The sequence below is a fragment of the Microcaecilia unicolor genome, chromosome 14 (genome assembly GCF_901765095.1).
Source record: "Microcaecilia unicolor chromosome 14, aMicUni1.1, whole genome shotgun sequence".
NCBI lineage: Eukaryota > Metazoa > Chordata > Amphibia > Gymnophiona > Siphonopidae > Microcaecilia > Microcaecilia unicolor.
Genome location: NC_044044.1, coordinates 50,648,231 through 50,667,083, shown reverse-complemented (window position 1 = coordinate 50,667,083; position 18,853 = coordinate 50,648,231). Strand labels below are relative to the sequence as shown.

Here is an 18,853-nt window from a genome sequence, read left to right as displayed (position 1 = left end):
ATGCGGGTTCCGTATGAAAAATGGCCGCCGAGGGGCAGGGGGAGATCACGTTTCGTGGAGTGTCAGTGCGCCGCCCTCGTCGTCATCACGTTGTGACGTGAGGGCGGGGCACACAGTCATGGGCAAAAAGGATATCTGGACGCTTCACACTTCCGGGAGGCTTCATTTAGAACGTTGGGGTTGTGAATTATGTGTGGATGGGGCGTGGCTGAGGGCGGGTCTATGACTGACAGTGAGAGTGAGTGTTGCTGACAGCCTAGCCTACCAACAGTGCAGGGCTTCAGTGTTTCCCTCCCACAGAGTGAGCTTCAGAATGTTGCAGGTGAGAATTATTTATATAGATGGGCATCTTATTTAGTGCACATTAAATCTGTTGGCGCGCCTTAGTAAAAGGACCCCCTAAATTTGCATCATTGGTTGTTCCTCCTTCCCGGACCACCTTTGCTGTTTTCACGCCTAATGTTAAGTGCGGATGCAAGTTATGGAATAATAGCATTAACATGCAACAGTTATGCGCGTAATCGCCAGGCGCTATTCTACAAATAAGCGCCCGAATCATTTACAGATGATAATGTGCCACTCTTAGCACGATTCTATGAAGAATATGCATCCTTTATAGAACTTCGCTTAGTACTAAAGCTGCGCCTAACTGTAGACACCTGCAATTAAGCCTGCTGTAAACAGGCCTAAGTGCTGGTGCCTACGTTAGATGCATTTTGGGTTGATTCTATATCAGCATGCATAACATTTTGGAATGCCCCAAAGGAACGCCCCCTAACCACACCCCTAAATAGATACGCATGATAGGATTTCAGCGCACTGTGTTATAGCATCGGATGTGCACACAAATTCTAGTTATCGCCAATTAGTGCTGATAATTGGTTAAGTGCCAGTAAGCAATGGCCTCTAGATCTAAGAAATGAACTGTTGTTCCTATAGTGAATAACTCTACCAAATAATCTGGAAGAAAACCATAAAATAATTTGATGGATAAAATTACAGAGCTTAAATTTACATTGTGCTTCAATAGTAGATGACGGCAGAGAAAGACCTGTACGGTCCATCCAGTCTGCCCAACAAGATAAACTCATATGTGCTACTTTGTGTGTATCTGACCTTGATTTGCATCTGCCATTTTCAGGGCACAGACCGTAGAAGTCTGCCCAGCACTAGCCCTGCCTCCCACCACCGGCTCTGCCACCCAATCTCTGCTAAGCTTCTGAGGATCCATTCCTTCTGAACAGGATTCCTTTATGTTTATCCCATGCATTTTTGAACTCCATTACCTTTTTCATCTCCATCACCTCCCGTGGGAGGGCATTCCAAGCATCCACCACTCTGTCCGTGAAAAAATACTGCCTGACATTTTTCTTGAGTCTGCCCCCTTTCAATCTCATTTCATGTCCTCTAGTTCTACCTCCTTCCCATCTCCGGAAAAGGTTCGTTTGCGGATTAATACCTTTCAAATATTTGAACGTCTGTATCATATCACCCCTGTTTCTCCTTTCTTCCAGGGTATACATGTTCAGGTCAGCAAGTCTCTCCTCATACGTCTTGTAACGCAAATCCCATACCATTCTCGTAGCTTTTCTTTGCACCGCTTCAATTCTTTTTACATCCTTAGCAAGATACGGCCTCCAAAACTGAACACAATACTCCAGGTGGTGCCTCACCAATGACTTATACAGGGGCATCAATACCTCCTGCTGGTCACACCTCTCTCTATACAGCCTAGCAACCTTCTAGCTACTGCCATGGCGCTCCTTGAAGCCATTATAGAATTGGTATGGTGCCTTCAGCTTGGTGTCACGTTATAAAATGGCCCATTTAGGACTAGATTCAGTAAATGGCACCCAAATTTGGGCACCAAAAAAAATGCAAGCTGAGCAGTATTCTATAAACAGTGCTCCGAGTTGGGCGTCCTTTATAGAAGAGTGTGTAGCATTGGAATCCGTGCCCAACTTTTGGTGCAAGGATTTACACCAACTGAAACCTAGTGTAAATCCTTGTGCGTAAGTTATGCACAGATCCCCAGAAATCTATAATACTGCATGCATCTTTAGTGAATAACCCTGACCCACCTATGCCCCTCCCATGGCAACGCCCCTTTTCAGTTGTGTGCTAAAAGATTTGCATGTGCATCTTTATAGAATAGTGCTCAGCAGGATGCATGTGCAAATCCTAACTGGAGCCAATTAACTGCAATAATTGGTGTTTACCAGCTTGTACTCAAATTGTGCGCGCAAATTGGGTGCCATATCTAGAATCTGGGGGGCTAATTTCTAATTTTGGTGGGGGGGAGTGAGGGACGGGGAGAACATAAGGTCATATGCATTGCCATACTGGGACAAACCAATGGTCCATCAAGTCCAAGTATCCTGTTTCCAACAGTGGCCAGTCCAGGTCACAAGTACCTGGCAAGATCCCAAAACAATAAAAACAGATTTTATATCCCAGAAATAAGCAGTGGACTTTCTCAAGTCCATCAGTTTATGGACTTTTCTTTTAGAAAATTATCCAAACCTTTTTAAAACCCTGCTAAGCTAACTGTTTTTACTACATTCTCTGGCAATGAATTACAGAGTTTAATTACACGTTGAGTGAAGAAATATTTTCTCAATTTGTTTTAAATTTACTACTTAGTAGCTTCATTGTATACCCCCTACTCCTTTTATTTGGGGAAGAGGTATACAAGTGATTCACATCTTCCTGCTCCACTCCACTCAGTATTTTATAGACCTCTACCATATCTCCCCTCCATGCTAAGAGGAAATGTGTGTCCACCCAACCTACCCTTTGGTCTACCCAAAAATTGCCTTCTGGCTATGCTACTGGTATATGGGTTGGCGTTTGAGAATGCAGAGAGGAAGTGCAGACCAGAGAAATCACAGAGCACAGTGGGCTTAGAAATCAGGATAATATCATGGTATCGAGTAAGTTGGACGACTTGGGGTGATGGAGAGGGGACTTCCCAAGTGGAACATCTGTAATATGCACAGAGAATGACATGGCCGGGTTAGTACTGTAATTTGTACAAAACTACTAGCTGTATGCAGAGCTTTACAGACATATGTTATAGACAGCCCCTGCTTGGAGCTTAAAATCCAATAGAGAAAGAGAGAGAAAATGCAGGGGGAAGGGTGTTTCTTGAGGGCCAAATATAAGGAGTGAGGCTTCTTGAAAAATCTGAGGAATCGGCACATATTTTTGGCAAATCACGTTTTGAATGTGCAACACCTCTTCGTGTAAAACTTCACTGGCTCCCCATGAAAGAGCGATTCAACTTGAAAGTCCATACATTAATCCATAAGATTATCCATGGTGAATCTCCGGGCTATATGTTTAACCTTCCAACCAGAAACATGTCTGAATCCTCGCGAAATTACCTCAACCTGCATTACCCCAATTGCAAAGGACTCAAGTACCAAACTTATTTTGGATCCAACTTCTCCTACCTGGGCAGCCAACTCTGGTATACCCTCCCCAGACCTATCCGCTCAATCTGTGACTATCTACCCTTCCGGAAAGCACTAAAGACCCATCTATTTAAGCAAGCTTATCCAAATGACCCAGACTAATCTTATGAACCCATCTACCCAACACATACCCAGAAGACAACGACATTGCTCCAGCCTAAATCTCCCACCGTCCTCCCTTCCACATCACTTATCTTTACCTACTTATCTCTTTTATTACTCTTATGTTTGTTATATTATATTGTTGTATTGTTCTTCCCATTACTATGTAAGCCGCATTGAGCCTGCTTTGAGTGGGAAAGCGCGGGATACAAATGTAATAAATAAATACATAAATGTGCTTGAATAATAATCAAAGACGTCTTAGAGCAAGGATAGTGAGTGAAGCCTAACGAATGAGAGGAGCCACTTGAAATAATTAATTGAATCATTAGGGATCTCTTTATCCTAGAAACAGTCAATATAAGAAATGCAAAGCAAAGGAGGACAAGAGGGGAATAGGGCGGCGCGGACAGGTTATCAAAAGTCCTTTAACTGTCTCTGCAATCTGGACATGGTAAAGTGAAGATTAGGCAGCAAAACTTCAAAAGAAACACTGGCAAAATAGATTTAATATTAAAACTTTCAGAAACTGCACGTTAGAGCAGAGCATCTAATGCAATGTAACGCCAAAGGTTTGCTAATCGTGTGCCGATCTGGGTATTAATCAGGGTGAGCACCAAGGGCAGCCAGTACTGTTCAGATTTCCAAGCAGAAAAAAAAGTGTCCACGTGTGCTGGATTGTTTTTCTGTGGATAAATATTAGCGTCCCCCCATTTCTTTGTGCATGAAATTGTCTTTAAAAGTTGCATGTACTGTTATGCCCACAGGGAAGAAAAAGAAGAAATAGGCATTAATCCCTGGATTCAATATAGCACGCTAGCGTTCTGTGTGCATAGCATTCTGCGCTGAAATTCAAGCATATTCTATAACCAACAAATTATGATTATTGGGTTTTTTTTGTAAGTTTTTGAAATCTTTCCTTTTCAAAAAATTTCTGTCAGTTGATTTGTTGCCTGATCTCTCCCTTCCATTCTCCCCATTATGCTTTATTATTGAATTCTTTATATATTTACGATTCTTTCCTTATTGATATAGAAACATAGAAACATGACGGCAGATAAAGGCCATATGAACCCATCCAGTCTGCCCATCCTCTGTAACCCCCAATTCTACCTGTTCCTAAGCAATCCCACATGCTTATTATTATTATAATTATTACATTTCCCACATATGGCAGGCTCAATGCGGCTTACATAGTAACAATATAAAGAATTACAAAGTCGTAAATGAGATGAGCGTTTTTAAATTCTGGAACAGTCCTCGACTCCACCACCTCCACCGGGAGGCCATTCCACACCTCCACCACCTCTTAAATCAACAACAGTTTGCTCTGTCGATGAGAGCTCTGTCCTAAGGAACATTTATCCAAATTTCTTAATAAGTGATTTAAATTTTTGTGTTTTTTTTTCTTTTTAATATATGTGTTTTGTAATTCTTATAAAATTTATTTTTTATAATCTGCATTAATTAATTTGTTTGGACAACGGCAGAATATAAGTAGCAGTACTGTATAGTATCTACATCGGTTGACAGAGAAGGTTGTAAAAACCCTGTTCTTTCTCCTCGCTGTCCCTATATTCTGGTTTCTTCCTTTACTCATCTGGCTGTTCTCTGAATCTGCAGTGGGGGTTTGTCACATGCACGACTTTGCACATATGATCACGTGTGCTCACACATACTCCTTACACAAATGTGTACATAGACATATGCACATGTGTTGCTCACGTGATGCTCACTTGTAGTTGTGTGGCATAGGTACATATGCCTGCATACTAATACACAGGATCTTGACTAGAGGGAGGAATGATATAATTTGGGTGATTTTAACTTTTGCTAAAAATCTTTCCTTTCATCATGATTGGTGATGTGCAGAATCTGTTGTGCCAAATAAGGACGGGCATGTCTCATTCAGGTTTCCACAGTCTTGTCCCACCTTGATGTTCTGTCTGGATTTCTGAGTTCACTGACTGTACTTTGATTTGGGTCATAAACTGGTTAAATTGCTTGGGGCCAATATTCAGACTGCGGGAGTTAGCTGGGCTGCCTTGCACAGTCGGCAGTGAATCCTGAAATTCAGTGCCAAGCTGTATTCGGCGACTGGCGTGGATTTTTTTTTGGGCAGTCTGAACATAGCTGGTTAAGCCAATATTCATTGGCTGACTGGCTAAGTTATAGCGGCCAAAAATAGACCTCTTATTTACACAGGTCTATCTGACCGCTAAACTTAGCCAGTCAGCCAATGAATATTGGCGCTAACCGCTAAGCACTGATATTCAGCTGAAATAGCCGGCTATCTCAAGCTGAATATTAGCGCTTAGCCAGCTTTAGGCTATTTAATCGTCCAAGAGCTGTTTCTGGCTGGTTAAATAGCGCTGAATATTGGAAGGCCTGTGCGGGGCTATCCACTTAACTAGTGTGTGCCGCTGAATACCCGTACTAACCGCTAAAGCTGTAGCAGGCAATTTTGTGGGCAGTCTATGGGTAGAGTCAGCACTTAAATGGTTAAGAGCCGATATTCAGAGCTTAACTGCCTAATAGGTCCTTTTACTAAGATGCGCGGAAAACGGCCTGCGGTAGTGTAGGTGCATGGTTTGGCCACGCGCAGGATCATTTATCAGTGCACCTGTAAAAAATGCCTTTTGGGGGGGGGGGGCGAAAATGGACGTGCTGCAAAATGAAAATTGGCGCGCATCAATTTTGACTCTGAGACCTTACCGCCAGCCATTGACTTAGCAGTAAGGTCTCACACATTATCCGAGCGGTAATGGTCAACGTGCATCCAAATGCCGATTACTGCTCGCGCGCCAGAAAATAAAAGTATTTTCTAAAATGAAATTCCTGCCCGAGCCACGTGGTAGCTGGGTGGTAACTCAGAATTGATGTGCGTTAGGCGCACATAAGCGCTTAAGCAGGTTAGTAAAAGGACCCCTAAGTTAACCAGACAAATCAGACTGCTATGCTGGAATATTATTCTGCAGATAGATATCGGCATCCCAAAAATGTCCACATCCCACTCTGTCCAATCTTTGTCTGCTTTCACTTAGGTGGTTACGTGCTGAATATCGCACTTAACTAGAAAAGGGATAGCCGACTGCACATAACTAGATTGTGAGTCCTCCAGGGATAGAGAAATATCCAGGGTACCTGAATGTAACTCACCTTGAGCTACTACTGAAAAAGGTGTGAGCAAAATCTAAATAAATAAATAATTAGATGTTCAGTGCCAATGCCTGGACATGGCAAGAAAATTGAGTATCTGGCCATAACACTGCTGCCAGCCAAAAAAATGCTGATCACCGCTGGCTGAATATTTACCCTGAATTTTCCCATCCACTGGGATTTGCCTGGTTCAACGAAGGCCTGAATGATTTATCCAGGCTGGCACAGGCATAAGGGAAGGAGTGGAGAAACTGTATAGGGTGGGTGAGGGGAGGAGGTTCAAGGTGACTACAGGATTTCTAGAATTCAGGTATATTAAGTGCCTTCCTCTAAGAGCCTATTCTGTACATGGGTACCTGAGGCAATAGGAGATAGTGACTCACGTTACTGTGGGAAGTGGGATTTGACTCCTCATCTCCCTGGTTCTTAGTCTAGCACTCTGACTACTAGGCCACTGTTCCTCCCTGGGAAGGATTAGATTGGGCCTGAGGTTTTCTAGTACTCTCAGTGCTTCATCTCACAAGCCTTCACTTGCCCATACCAGCCCTGTCCTCCATAAAAGTGCCGGGCCTTGGCCTCCTCCCTTGTCCAGCTATAGCATAGGTGAGGCATCACACACTACTCTGTCACCAGCTCAGACTGTGCCCTGTGCTGTCAGCCAAGGTGTCAGCCTCTCCTTTCAGTGCTGTCTGCTCTTGTCTGTCAGCATACAGACAATAAACCATACACTTCCTCCTCCGCCTCTCATGGCCACCCCGTGCTGCTGCAATTGGATCTCGGGCCTGCATGCCCATCTTTGACATAGCTCTCTATGCTAATCTGAGCCAGGTGTATAGTGTCCAGAAAGCATTTGCTCCTTTTCATGTGATGAATTCTGATAGGTGTATGAATGCGAGGCATTGACAGATGCAGCTGTGCTGGATTACCACAATCCTCAGTCACCCCTCTTTCCTGCCCTGAAGCACACACTTGCTATTCCAGTGGTCAGCAGTTCTAGCAATGCACCTTAATCCTGCCTGATATTTACCCCAATACATGTGCTACAGGGCAGGACTGACAGCGTGTGTGTGGGGGGGGGGGGGGGGGGGGGGGGGTTCTCAGTATTGGAACAACAGGGTGGCCAGGGAGGAGTGGCCTAGTGGTTAGGGTGGTGGACTTTGGTCCTGAGGAACTGAGTTCGATTCCCGGCACAGGCAGCTCCTTGTGACTCTGGGCACGTCACTTAACCCTCCATTGCTCCAAGTAAGCCGCATTGAGCCTGCCATGAGTGGGAAAGCGCGGGGTACAAATGTAACAAAAAATAAAAAATAAACTAAGTATTTGGGGGCAGGTCTGGGGGTGGAGTAGAGGGCTTTGATAGAACTCCTAAAGGCGTGTCTTCCTATGAACTCCAAATATCTGCTTTTGGACCATGATGACACATCACTTTTTTTTATTGGCCAATTATCTGCTTAATGTTTGGTTTGCCAACAGTTACTGTTCAGAGTTTTATTTCTCCAGAGGCCAAAAGGGAATTTTGGAGAATAGATTTCTTAATAACCTGGTTACGGGTGGGAACGTAGGGGGAGAGGAGGGTAGAGAGGTAATGGGGGGCTGCGGATTGAGTGCACTTGAACAGGGCCGTGCCTAGGGTCTCCGGCGCCCCCCCCCCCCCGTTGGCACCGCGCCGCCCCCCCCCCCCCCCGTAAACGATCGCTACACTGCCCGCCCTCTTCTCCCCAGATCCTTTTCCTTTTTTTTTTGTTTAAATTTACATCTGTCCGGCGGCAGCGTAGCGTCAGTGAGAAGGAGGCAGCGCTCCCCCGCCCCGACGTGTCTACTAGTCTTCTTCCCTTCGCTAAGTGTCCCGCCTTCTTCTGACATCATTTCTGATGTCAGAAGAAGGCGGAACACAGTGAAGGGAAGACTAGTAGACACGTCAGGGTGGGGGAGCGCCGCCTCCTTCTCACTGACGCTACGCCGCCGGACAGAGGTAAATTTAAACAAAAAAAAAAGGAAAAGGATCTGGGGAGAAGAGGGCGAGGTAAGCATGGTACGGCGGGGCGCCCCCCAGAGGATGGCGCCCTCCTGCCATGCTTACCTCGCTTACCGTGTTGGCACGGCCCTGCACTTGAAGGTCAATAGGAGAAGCTTGAACTGTATACGGTAGCGGATCGGGAGCCAGTGAAGCGACTTGAGGAGAGGGGTGATATGAGAGTATCGGCCCTCTCCTCAAGTCGCTTCACTGGCTCCCGATCCACTACCGTATACAGTTCAAGCTTCTCCTATTGACCTTCAAGTGCACTCAATCCGCAGCCCCCCATTACCTCTCTACCCTCCTCTCCCCCTATGTTCCCACCCGTAACCTCCGCTCTCAGGACAAATCACTCCTATCTGTACCCTTCTCCACCACCGCTAATTCCAGACTCCGCCCCTTCTGCCTCGCATCACCTTATGCCTGGAACAGACTTCCCGAGCCCATACGCCATGCGCCCTCCCTGCCCATTTTCAAGTCCTTACTCAAAGCCCATCTCTTTTCCCTTGCTTTTGGCGCCTAACCACCCTCCCCATTCATGATACCTACACTGACTACATAGTCTGTTACCTTTAGATTGTAAGCTCTCTCGTGCAGGGACTGTCCTTCCCCATGTTTAAACTTGTACAGCGCTGCGTAACCCTAGCAGCGCTATAGAAATGCTAAGTAGTAGTAGTAGTAGTGCTAATTTCCCCTGGAGAAAAGGGCACTAGTGCCTTTGGTTATCCACTACCTGTAGTTATAAACTGAAGCCAGCCAGCTTGTATCGCAGATGGGTGGAGCCAGGTTTGAGGTCTTGAATGTAAATTTTGTATTTTCGCTTTGCAGGTTGCACGGCGGGGATTGTGGAGATGCCGCAGGAGGTGTCGGCAGTGCTTGGCAAGGACATATTGCTGCCCTGTTACTACCGGGTCCAGAGTGTGGAGAAGGTGACGCAAGTGGCATGGTCCAGGGGGAGCAGCAGCAGCAGACAGAACATGGACGTTGCCACACTCAACCCGAATTATGGCCAGCACATCTTCCCACAGTACGAGGGCCGGGTGAAACAGATGGCTTCCATGGACCTAACAAATGCCTCCATTATGCTGAAGAACGCTGTACAGGCTGATGAAGGCACTTACAAGTGCCGTGTGAACACCTTTCCTGCAGGAAGCTTTGAAGACAGTCTCAGACTGACAGTGCTAGGTAAGTGAGACTGTACTTGGTGCAACTTATTGGGAGAGAACGGGCTACAGTCCTACAAGCCTCTCCAATCGCAAGTTCCTTTGTGATATGAGCTGCCTCTAGATCCTTCGTGCATCTATCAGCTAAATCCCTTTTGATTATTTTTGTACCTCTGACCCCTTTGATAGTTATCCAAATCCCCTGTGACCTCCATGGTGCGTTTCCCACCTGTTTTGCTGCTTGATGGATGGTTCGAAAAACTGGTTGAACCTCAAATAAGAAATCAGGTGAAAATGCTTGATAGGAAGCTAAAGTTCTGGACTGCTCACAGAGACGTGAACCAAGCAACATTAAGGCAAGTCAGGAGCCCAGCTCTGCCCACTGGGAACCTGGGATCTCAACCACTTGGGTGCTGGTAAAAGGGAGCATCGAGAGAAAAGCGGACACAATTCTATTATCTGCCATCAGCATAAACAGCGCTGTAGAAGAGAATTGATAAAGAGGGGTAGTTTTCAAGGCATTTCTGCAGGACAGGCAGTGCTTTAGCAGCTGAAATTTACCGAGCTAAGTGCGCATACACTTATCTGAAATGAACGGAGGTATTGCTAAGGGCGGAACTGGGGAGGGGTTTGCATTTGCCATCCTACTTTTAAACATTTGAATGCCAGTATGCACCGGTGGAATAACAGTGGTCTGGGCCCCCCTCCCCCCTGGGTAATAAGGGTCATGGGCCCCTAACCACCTATTAAAAGTGATTAAAGTAAATGGAGGCTAGGGGAGAGTGAGCCCCCTACTTCTGTGGGCCCTGGGGCACTGCCCTATTGTCCCAATGGTCAGTCCGCCCCTGCCAGCATGCAAGATAACCCAGAAAAACTGTATGCATACCCCGAGAAGTATATTATTATTTGTTGCATTTGTATTCCACATTTTCCCACCTCTTTGCAGGCTCAATGTGGCTTACAATACATCATGAGTAACAGAAGTACATGAAAAAGTAAACATTTAGTGATAACTGAAGGATTTGGGGTAGCATGATAATGATAAAACATGATAAATATTTCTTAATATGTTTGCTTGTTAAAATACTAAGAAGTATATAAGAATTAGATAAGAAAATATACATTTAGTAGTAGCTAAATGAAAGAACATGGCAGTGTTTTGGCAGGTTGACAGAGTAGAGGCAGTTTTGGATGTGCATATAGGAGTTTATATTTGTTGATCATTGTTGTATGCCTTATTAAAGAAATGAGTCTTCAGTAGAACTTGGAAGTTAGCTAATTCATAGGTCATTTTAATTTGTGTAAGAATGTAGTCTCCCTGGGGTAGTTTTCAAGGCAGAGTACCTTCCTTGTGAAAACATAGCAGAGTCTAAACAGAGAAGCAAATATATGTGTGCTCTGTACCTGTGCGCACAGTTATAAAATCATCCCCAGATTTGACGTTTCCACATCCCAAAGTAAAATCAAGCACAGGAACGGTGACTTGAGTTGCTCAGTTGTTAACTTGGCGGTGGATGGGGCAGCCGGTGAGAGAATGTAAGGAGGAATAACAGAGGAGCCGCCAAACGGTTAGCCAGGGGAGCCAGGCTCAAATCCCACTACAGCTGCTTGTGATCTTGGGCGTCAGTTAATCCTCCACTCCCTCTGGTACAAACTTAAAAAGCTATTTTATAACAGGCACCCACAGGGACGGACTGACAGTGATCTGGGCCCTCGGGCAGTAAAGGTCATTTGGCCCTGCCCCTCCCACACACCACAGCTGCTGCCCCTCTCCCGTATACTGCAGTCTCTCGAGCCTCAGTTGGCCCTGCCCAGTCCTATCTTGAAGGGCCCTGGTGTTCTAGTGGCTTCGTCAGGGACAGGAAAGAACCCTACTCTTTCCTGCCCACTACCTCTATTCTGCCCGGCACCGCCGTGTTTTCAGAATGGGTGCCGAGACTTCACACTGTAGTCTCGCAGGTCTTGACACTGGAGTCTCGGCAGCCATTTTTAAAACATGGCGGCACCGGGCAGAATAGCGGCAGTGTACAGGAAAGAGTAGAGTTCTTTCCTTCAAAGTGGGACCAGGGAGGGCCCACTGAGGCTCAGGGGGCTGAAGTGTGTAGCAGTGGCAGGGAGATCCTCTGGGCCCTCGGGCACTGCCTTGTTGCCCGAATGGTCAGTCTGCCCCTGGGTACCCACATTTACACACTACTTGGATGCTTAATTGTACAGAATACTAGCAATTATATAGGTAAATGTACAGTTGTGTACGTAAGTGGCAGCACCTAAGTAGCACAGCACATAAATACAAAGGGGGCGTGAACATGGGTGGGGCTGACATTTATGCAAAGGGTGACAGCATGGGCGGGGCTGCCACATGCAGGCAGGGCTGCTACTTATGCAAAGGATCACTTCAAGGATGCTCAACTTCACGATAACATAATATTACTTTACTGGTCTATTCAGGCCACTATACTTTTTGGGATCATCAGATCATCAGCGTATGTGCTTCCATTTTGGCTTGACTTATGCAAAGGAGGCATGAGCATGGGCGGGATTGCCACTTATGCAAAGGGGGCGAGAGCATGAGTGAGGTTAAGTATATAACTACATAATGCCATTGCCATACTGGGACAGACCAAAGGTCCATCAAGCCCAGCATCCTGTTTCCAATAGTGGCTAATCCAGGTTGCAAGTACCTGGCAAGATCCCAAAACAATACAATACATTTTATGCTGCTTATCCTAGAAATAAGGATCGCTCCACGGTGCAACTGCACCTCGAATATTGTGTTCAATTCTGGTCGCCACATCTCAAAAAAGATATAGTGGAATTAGAAAAGGTGCAGAGAAGGGTGACAAAAATAATAAAGGGGATGAGACGACTTCCCTATGAGGAAAGGCTGAAGCGACTAGGGCTCTTCAGCTTAGAAAAAAGACGTCTGAGGGGGAGATATGATAGAGGTCTATAAAATAATGAGTGGATCAGGTAGATGTGAATCGTTTGTTTACTCCAAAAATACTAGGACTAGGGGGCATGCAATGAAGCTACAAAGTAGTAAATTTAAAACGAATCAGAGAAAATATTTCTTCACTCGATGTGTAATTAAACTCTGGAATTCGTTGCCAGAGAATGTGGTAAAGGCAGTTAGCTTAGCAGGGTTTAAAAAAGGTTTGGACGGCTTCCTAAAGGAAAAGTCCATAGACCATTATTAAAATGGGGAAAATCCACTGCTTATTTCTAGGATAAACAGCATAAAATGTATTGTACTTTTTTGGGATCTTGCCAGGTACATGTGACCTGGATTGGCCACTGTTGGAAACAGGATGCTGGGCTTGATGGACCTTTGGTCTGTCCCAGTATGGCAATACTTATGTACTTATGGATTTTCTCCAAGCTGAAGAGCCCTAGCCTCTTTAGCCTTTCCTCACAGGGAAGTCGTCCCATCCCCTTTATCATTTTCGTCGCCCTTCTCTGCACCTTTTCTAATTCCACTAAATCTTTTTTGGAATGTGGTAACCAGAATTGAACACAAAATTCAAGGTGCGTTCGCGCCATGGAGCGATACAAAGACATTATAACGTTCTAATTTTTTTTTAAATTAAATTTAATATTACAATTCCAAGATAATTTCTTGTACAGAAAAAAGGAAGAGTATAGGCTCATTATTATCTATATAAATAATTCTCACCTGGAAAATTCTGAAGCTCACTCTGTGGGAGGGAAACACTGAAGCCCTGCAGTGTTGGTAGGCTAGGCTGTCAGCAACACTCACTCTCACTCACTGTCAGTCATAGACCCGCCCTCAGCCCCGCCCCATCCGCACATAATTCGCAACCCCAACATTCTAAATGAAGTCACTACCGGAAGTTGAGGCGTCGAGATATCCCCTTTGCCCATGAGTGTTTGCCCCGCCCTCGTGTCACTACGTGATGACGACGAGGGTGGAGCACTGACACTCGATGAAACGCCAACCTCCAATGTTCGATTGTGTCTGGGACTGCACGCAGAGGAACTTGAACACAAAATCATTGAAGAAGCAACGCCGCGAAGGCCAGCACAGGACTTTGGCTGACGGGGGTTGGAGTCCCCCGTCAGCACAGGTACTGGACGGCGGCGGGGGACGGTTCTCGCCGCAAAGGGGGGGTCGACTGGGTCGCAGAAGGGGAGGGAAACGGAGGGATGGCAGAGTCTGGAACAGTGAGGGAGGGTGGGGGATGGCCTTGCTAGCGCCCGTTTCCTTCCCTTTTGAAACGGGGATTTTTTTACTAGTTTCTTTATAAATTGATACAAGAAAACTGAATATAATCCTATCATAGTCCACAATTCCTAGGAGGAAACAAGGCACATTACTGAAGGAAATATAGTATCAATATTTGATTCAAAATTATAGACCTGATGGGAGAAACACAGGGACATTTCTAAACCAGATTAGGGTGTAGATGTCAAAACCGTTCCTAATTCAGGAGGTGGTGATACTACCTTTTTTGATTCCAGAAAAGAATTTAGGTGTAAAGGATCAAAAAATATATATATTTTACAGAATTCAGTTTCACTGCACATTTACATGGAAAATTTAACCAAAAAAGACCACCTAACTGATAAACAGAAGAACGAAACTTAAGAAAACTTTGGCGCCGCTTTTGTTTAGCTTTAGATACATCAGGAAATATTCTATTTGCTTTCTTAGCCTCCGCCGCACACTGAGCAGAGTATTTCAATTGATCATCAACGATGACGCCTAGATCCCTTTCCTGATCGGTGACTCCTAGCATGGAACCTTGCATTACGTAGCTATAATTCGGGTTCCTCTTTCCCGCATGCATCACTTTGCAACGTCATCTGACATTTAGATGCCCAGTCTCTCAGTCTCGTAATTTTTCACAATCCTCTCGCGGTTTAACAATTTTGAATAACTTTGTGTCATCAACAAATTTAATTACTTCACTAGTTACTCCCATCTCTAGATCATTTATAAATATGTTAAAAAGCAGCGGTCCCAGCACAGAGCCCTGGGGAACCCTACTATCTACCCTTCTCCATTGAGAATACTGACCATTTAACTCTGTTTTCTATCTCTTAACCGGTTTTTAATCCACAATAGGACACTACCTCCTATCCCATGACTCTCCAATTTCCTCTGGAGCCTTTCATAAGGTACTTTGTCAAATGCCTTTTGAAAATCCAGATACACAAAATCGACCGACTCACCTTTATCCAGATGTTTGTTCACCCCTTCAAAGAAATGTAATAGATTGGTGAGGCAAGATTTCCCTTCACTAAATCCATGTTGGCTTTGTCTCATTAATCTATGCTTTTGAATATGCTCTGTAATATTGTTCTTTGTAATAGTCTCTACCATTTTGCCCGGCACCAAAATCAGGCTCATCGGTCTATGATTTCCCGAATCTCCTCTGGAACCTTTTTTAAAAATCGGCATTACATTGGCCACCCTCCAATCTTCCGGTACTATGCTTGATTTTAAAGATAAATTACATATTACTAACAATAGTTCTGCAAGTTCATTTTTCAATTCTCTCAGTACTCTGGGATGAATACCATCCAGTCCAGAAGATTTGCTACTCTTCAATTTGTCAAATTGCGCCATTACATCCTCCAGGTTTATAGAGATTTCATTCACTTTCTCTGACTCATGAGCTTTGAATACCATTTCTGGCACCAGTATCTCTCCCAAATCTTCCTCGGTGAAGACCGATGCAAAGAATTAATTAATCTCTCTGCTATGGCTTTGTCTTCCTTGAGTGCCCCTTTTACCCCTCTATTACCACTTATGCAAAGGGGACGAGAGCATGGGCGGGGTATCTACTTATGCAAAGGGGGCATGAGCGGGGCTGCCACTTATGCGACGGGAGCGAGAGCATGAGCAGGGCTGCCCCATGCAAAGGGGGCGAGAGCATGGGTGGGATGCCACTTGTGCATGCAGCTTACAGAATACTGCCAGCCATGTGCACCCTTGCTGCATTTAGGCACCTGCATTTATATCAGGTCTATGACTGGTATAACTGCAGATGCCTAGATTTTAGGCTTCTTGATACTAGGTTGAGTTAGTTTTGTATAATGGAATTTGGGCACCCAGGTGCTGTTATAGCATAGGCTCTCACCACAAGGCATCAGGGTGCCTAAAAGCCAGTGTAAGCCCTTAGGGTCAGGACAATGCCTACTGTACCCATCCCATCCTCTTCCTCATCTTTATCCTCCATGAAGCTGTCTTTGAGACACAAAGGGTAAAGGGTTATGGATTTGAGATAACACCTTTCTGTGGTACAACTAAAGCTCTTTATATATATTACATGCAGGTACACAGTTCCCCAGGTTCTGCCAGGGGTGTAGCCAGACACCCAAGCTTGGGTGGGCCTGGACCCAAGGTGGGTGGGCAGCACTCCGCCTTGTCCTACAAGTGATTTGGTTTCTCCCTCTCTCGCCTGCATGCCATATGGTCTTTCAAACATCCCCTCTCCCCCGTATACCTTTTAAATACCAGATTTTCACTGGCAGCAAAAAGTTGTTGGGAGTTTTTGGCTGGTGGGGCTTGGGGTCCCTGCCAGCCACATTATAGGTGTGCTGCTACTGGGTGGGCCTGAAAATGTGGGTGGGCCTGGGCCCACCCCAGCCCACCCTTGGCTACGCCACTGGGTTCTGCACTAACCATTAGGCTTTATTTACCGCCTTTTTGAAGGAATTCATTCAAGGCGGTGTACAGTAAGAATAAATCAAACATGAGCAATAGGCAATTACAGCAGTAAAAATATTCAAATAATATACGTCTGGCATAGTCTACTACTTACAACGTCAACACAATATGTAATAGAAACATTTTAATTGACAGTGTAGGGTATAAGCAAAGATGGAACATATAGATAGATAAGAGAGTAAGCAAATAAGGTGACTAATTTTAACAAAAGGTGCACATGAGGTCAGAGAGATGGTTAAATATTATCTCAGCTAGGGTTCATGACATCGCAGTTCGTTGTTCTACGCTGGTTTCCTTGCGTTTATATACAAATGCCATCACTTGTGTGACACGTGGGGAAATTTGAATGAATGGTGTCTAAGTTTTTAACTGGAATTTTTGAAATTCAAATGATTATACAGGGAAGTGGTTTTCTGGAAAGGGGAGGGGGGAATCTCCAGGTTATCTGGAATGTTAGAGAATCTTCAGGTTACCTGGAGGTGGGGGATCTCCTATTTACCTGGAGATAGCAAATCCTGAAGAACTAGTGAGCAGATCGCCCAGCTAATGGGAGAGGGGATTTCTGGCTTGGAGGGAGCACTTGATGTGTAAATGGTAAATGGGAGAAAGTATGAAGAAAATATATTAAGGCTATGAATCACCAAGGCCATTTCAAATCTAGACAATATTTGTACGAGCAGGATATATTGTTATTCCTCATGATAAATTGGAAAATATATGTAAGATATCTGTCAAATTTTTTAAATTGCTTTTGCGTATTCCAGAAAAAAAATAAGTTGATGTGAAATTTAGTTGGCTAATTTCCCCAATGTATATTTTCGTGGGCGTTGTCGTCTTTCAGGAAACCAATCAGAAGATTTCCCCTTAACATTCCAGCATCATTTGAATATCCAGGTAGATTTCCTTCTTTCTTACTGGTTGAAAATCTTTTTACTCCCTGTAGTCCCGCCTCTCCCATCCTTGAATCCTGTTTCCCCATTGGTGGAAGGCCAAGGTAGGACAATGGCTGCCTCCTGCACTGCTGAGGGAAATCCCATACCCACGCTCACCTGGGAAACAGAGGTGAAGGGAACCAATGTCACACGGACCTCGGCACACTCGCGCTCTGCCTCCATCACCAGCGAGTTCTACCTAGAACCCAGCCGTGACATGAACAAGAAGACATTGACCTGCGTTGTTTCTCACCCAGGACTCTACCAGGAGAAAAGGGTCCAGCATATCCTTGAAGTTCAGTGTAAGTGGCAGGCTCTGCCTTCTGTGGGGTTATTGCTGTAATTCAATAAGCTGCCACATCCAGGGCAATGCACACATGGGCCCCGTACAAATGTGTTTGATATTATGTTGTATATGACATAATTCTGACCAATCAGATGTAGTGAAATAATAAAATCCATTTGCCAAGCATGCCCTCACGATTTTATAACTTATAGAATACATTTATAGAGCCAACTAAGTTTCCAGGCATTCTTTCTGTTTCTCTTTTTTTCTGCTGTCCTCTCCTTCCCTCTTTCTTTGATCATTCTTCATCACCTCCTTGTTTTTCTGTCTCTTTCCCCATCTGCCCCTATGTGAGTCACATGGTGTGGTCTCAAGCCATTTTTTTTTTCTAACGACATATCTCCCCAATCCCTCCAGATCTCTCAGATGTCTCAATTCGTGGCCATGAAGATGGTTGGTATGAGGGTCGGGAAGGAGGCACTGTGAAGTGCTTCAGTGAAGGAATCCCGGCTCCGAAGTACAGTTGGAGCAGGTAAGACTGGCATGTGGATCGGTTCTATGGCAGGAACCTCAGAGCGGCATCAGTCTGCTAATACTATGTAAACCAATTATGTTTATATTTGTTTATTACAATCTTGATAGATTACCGTTCTATGATGCAATCGAAGTGGTGTATAAATCTTTTATATTGAAAAGAAAAATTGACAAAAGCGTTCAAATAATAGGATTTTTCAAAATAAAAGATTTTTCTCTTTAACAAATAAATGGCTGTTTGTAAAATAATAAAACTCCGCTTACAAATAGGCCTGCAACAGAGCTATAAAATGATTATTTATTTATTTTTGTTACATTTGTACCCTGCGCTTTCCCACTTTCCCACTCATGGCAGGCTCAATGCGGCTTACATGGGGCAATGGAGGGTTAAGTGACTTGCCCAGAGTCACAAGGAGCTGCCTGTGCCGGGAATTGAACTCAGTTCCTCAGGACCAAAGTCCACCACCCTAACCACTAGGCCACTCCTCCATTA

At 44.8% G+C, this 18,853-nt stretch overlaps 1 protein-coding gene across 2 annotated transcripts in view; it reads left to right on the top strand.

Annotated features, from left to right (window-relative positions):
* Positions 1 to 18,853, top strand: part of NECTIN4 (nectin cell adhesion molecule 4) — a 131,518-nt gene that overhangs the window by 92,581 nt on the left and 20,084 nt on the right. For both annotated transcript variants that reach the window (XM_030187506.1, XM_030187505.1), the window contains exons 2-4: positions 9,580 to 9,936; positions 17,552 to 17,842; positions 18,244 to 18,358. In XM_030187506.1, coding sequence (XP_030043366.1) covers positions 9,580 to 9,936; positions 17,552 to 17,842; positions 18,244 to 18,358 — 763 coding nt within the window. The remainder of the gene's footprint in view (positions 1 to 9,579; positions 9,937 to 17,551; positions 17,843 to 18,243; positions 18,359 to 18,853) is intronic.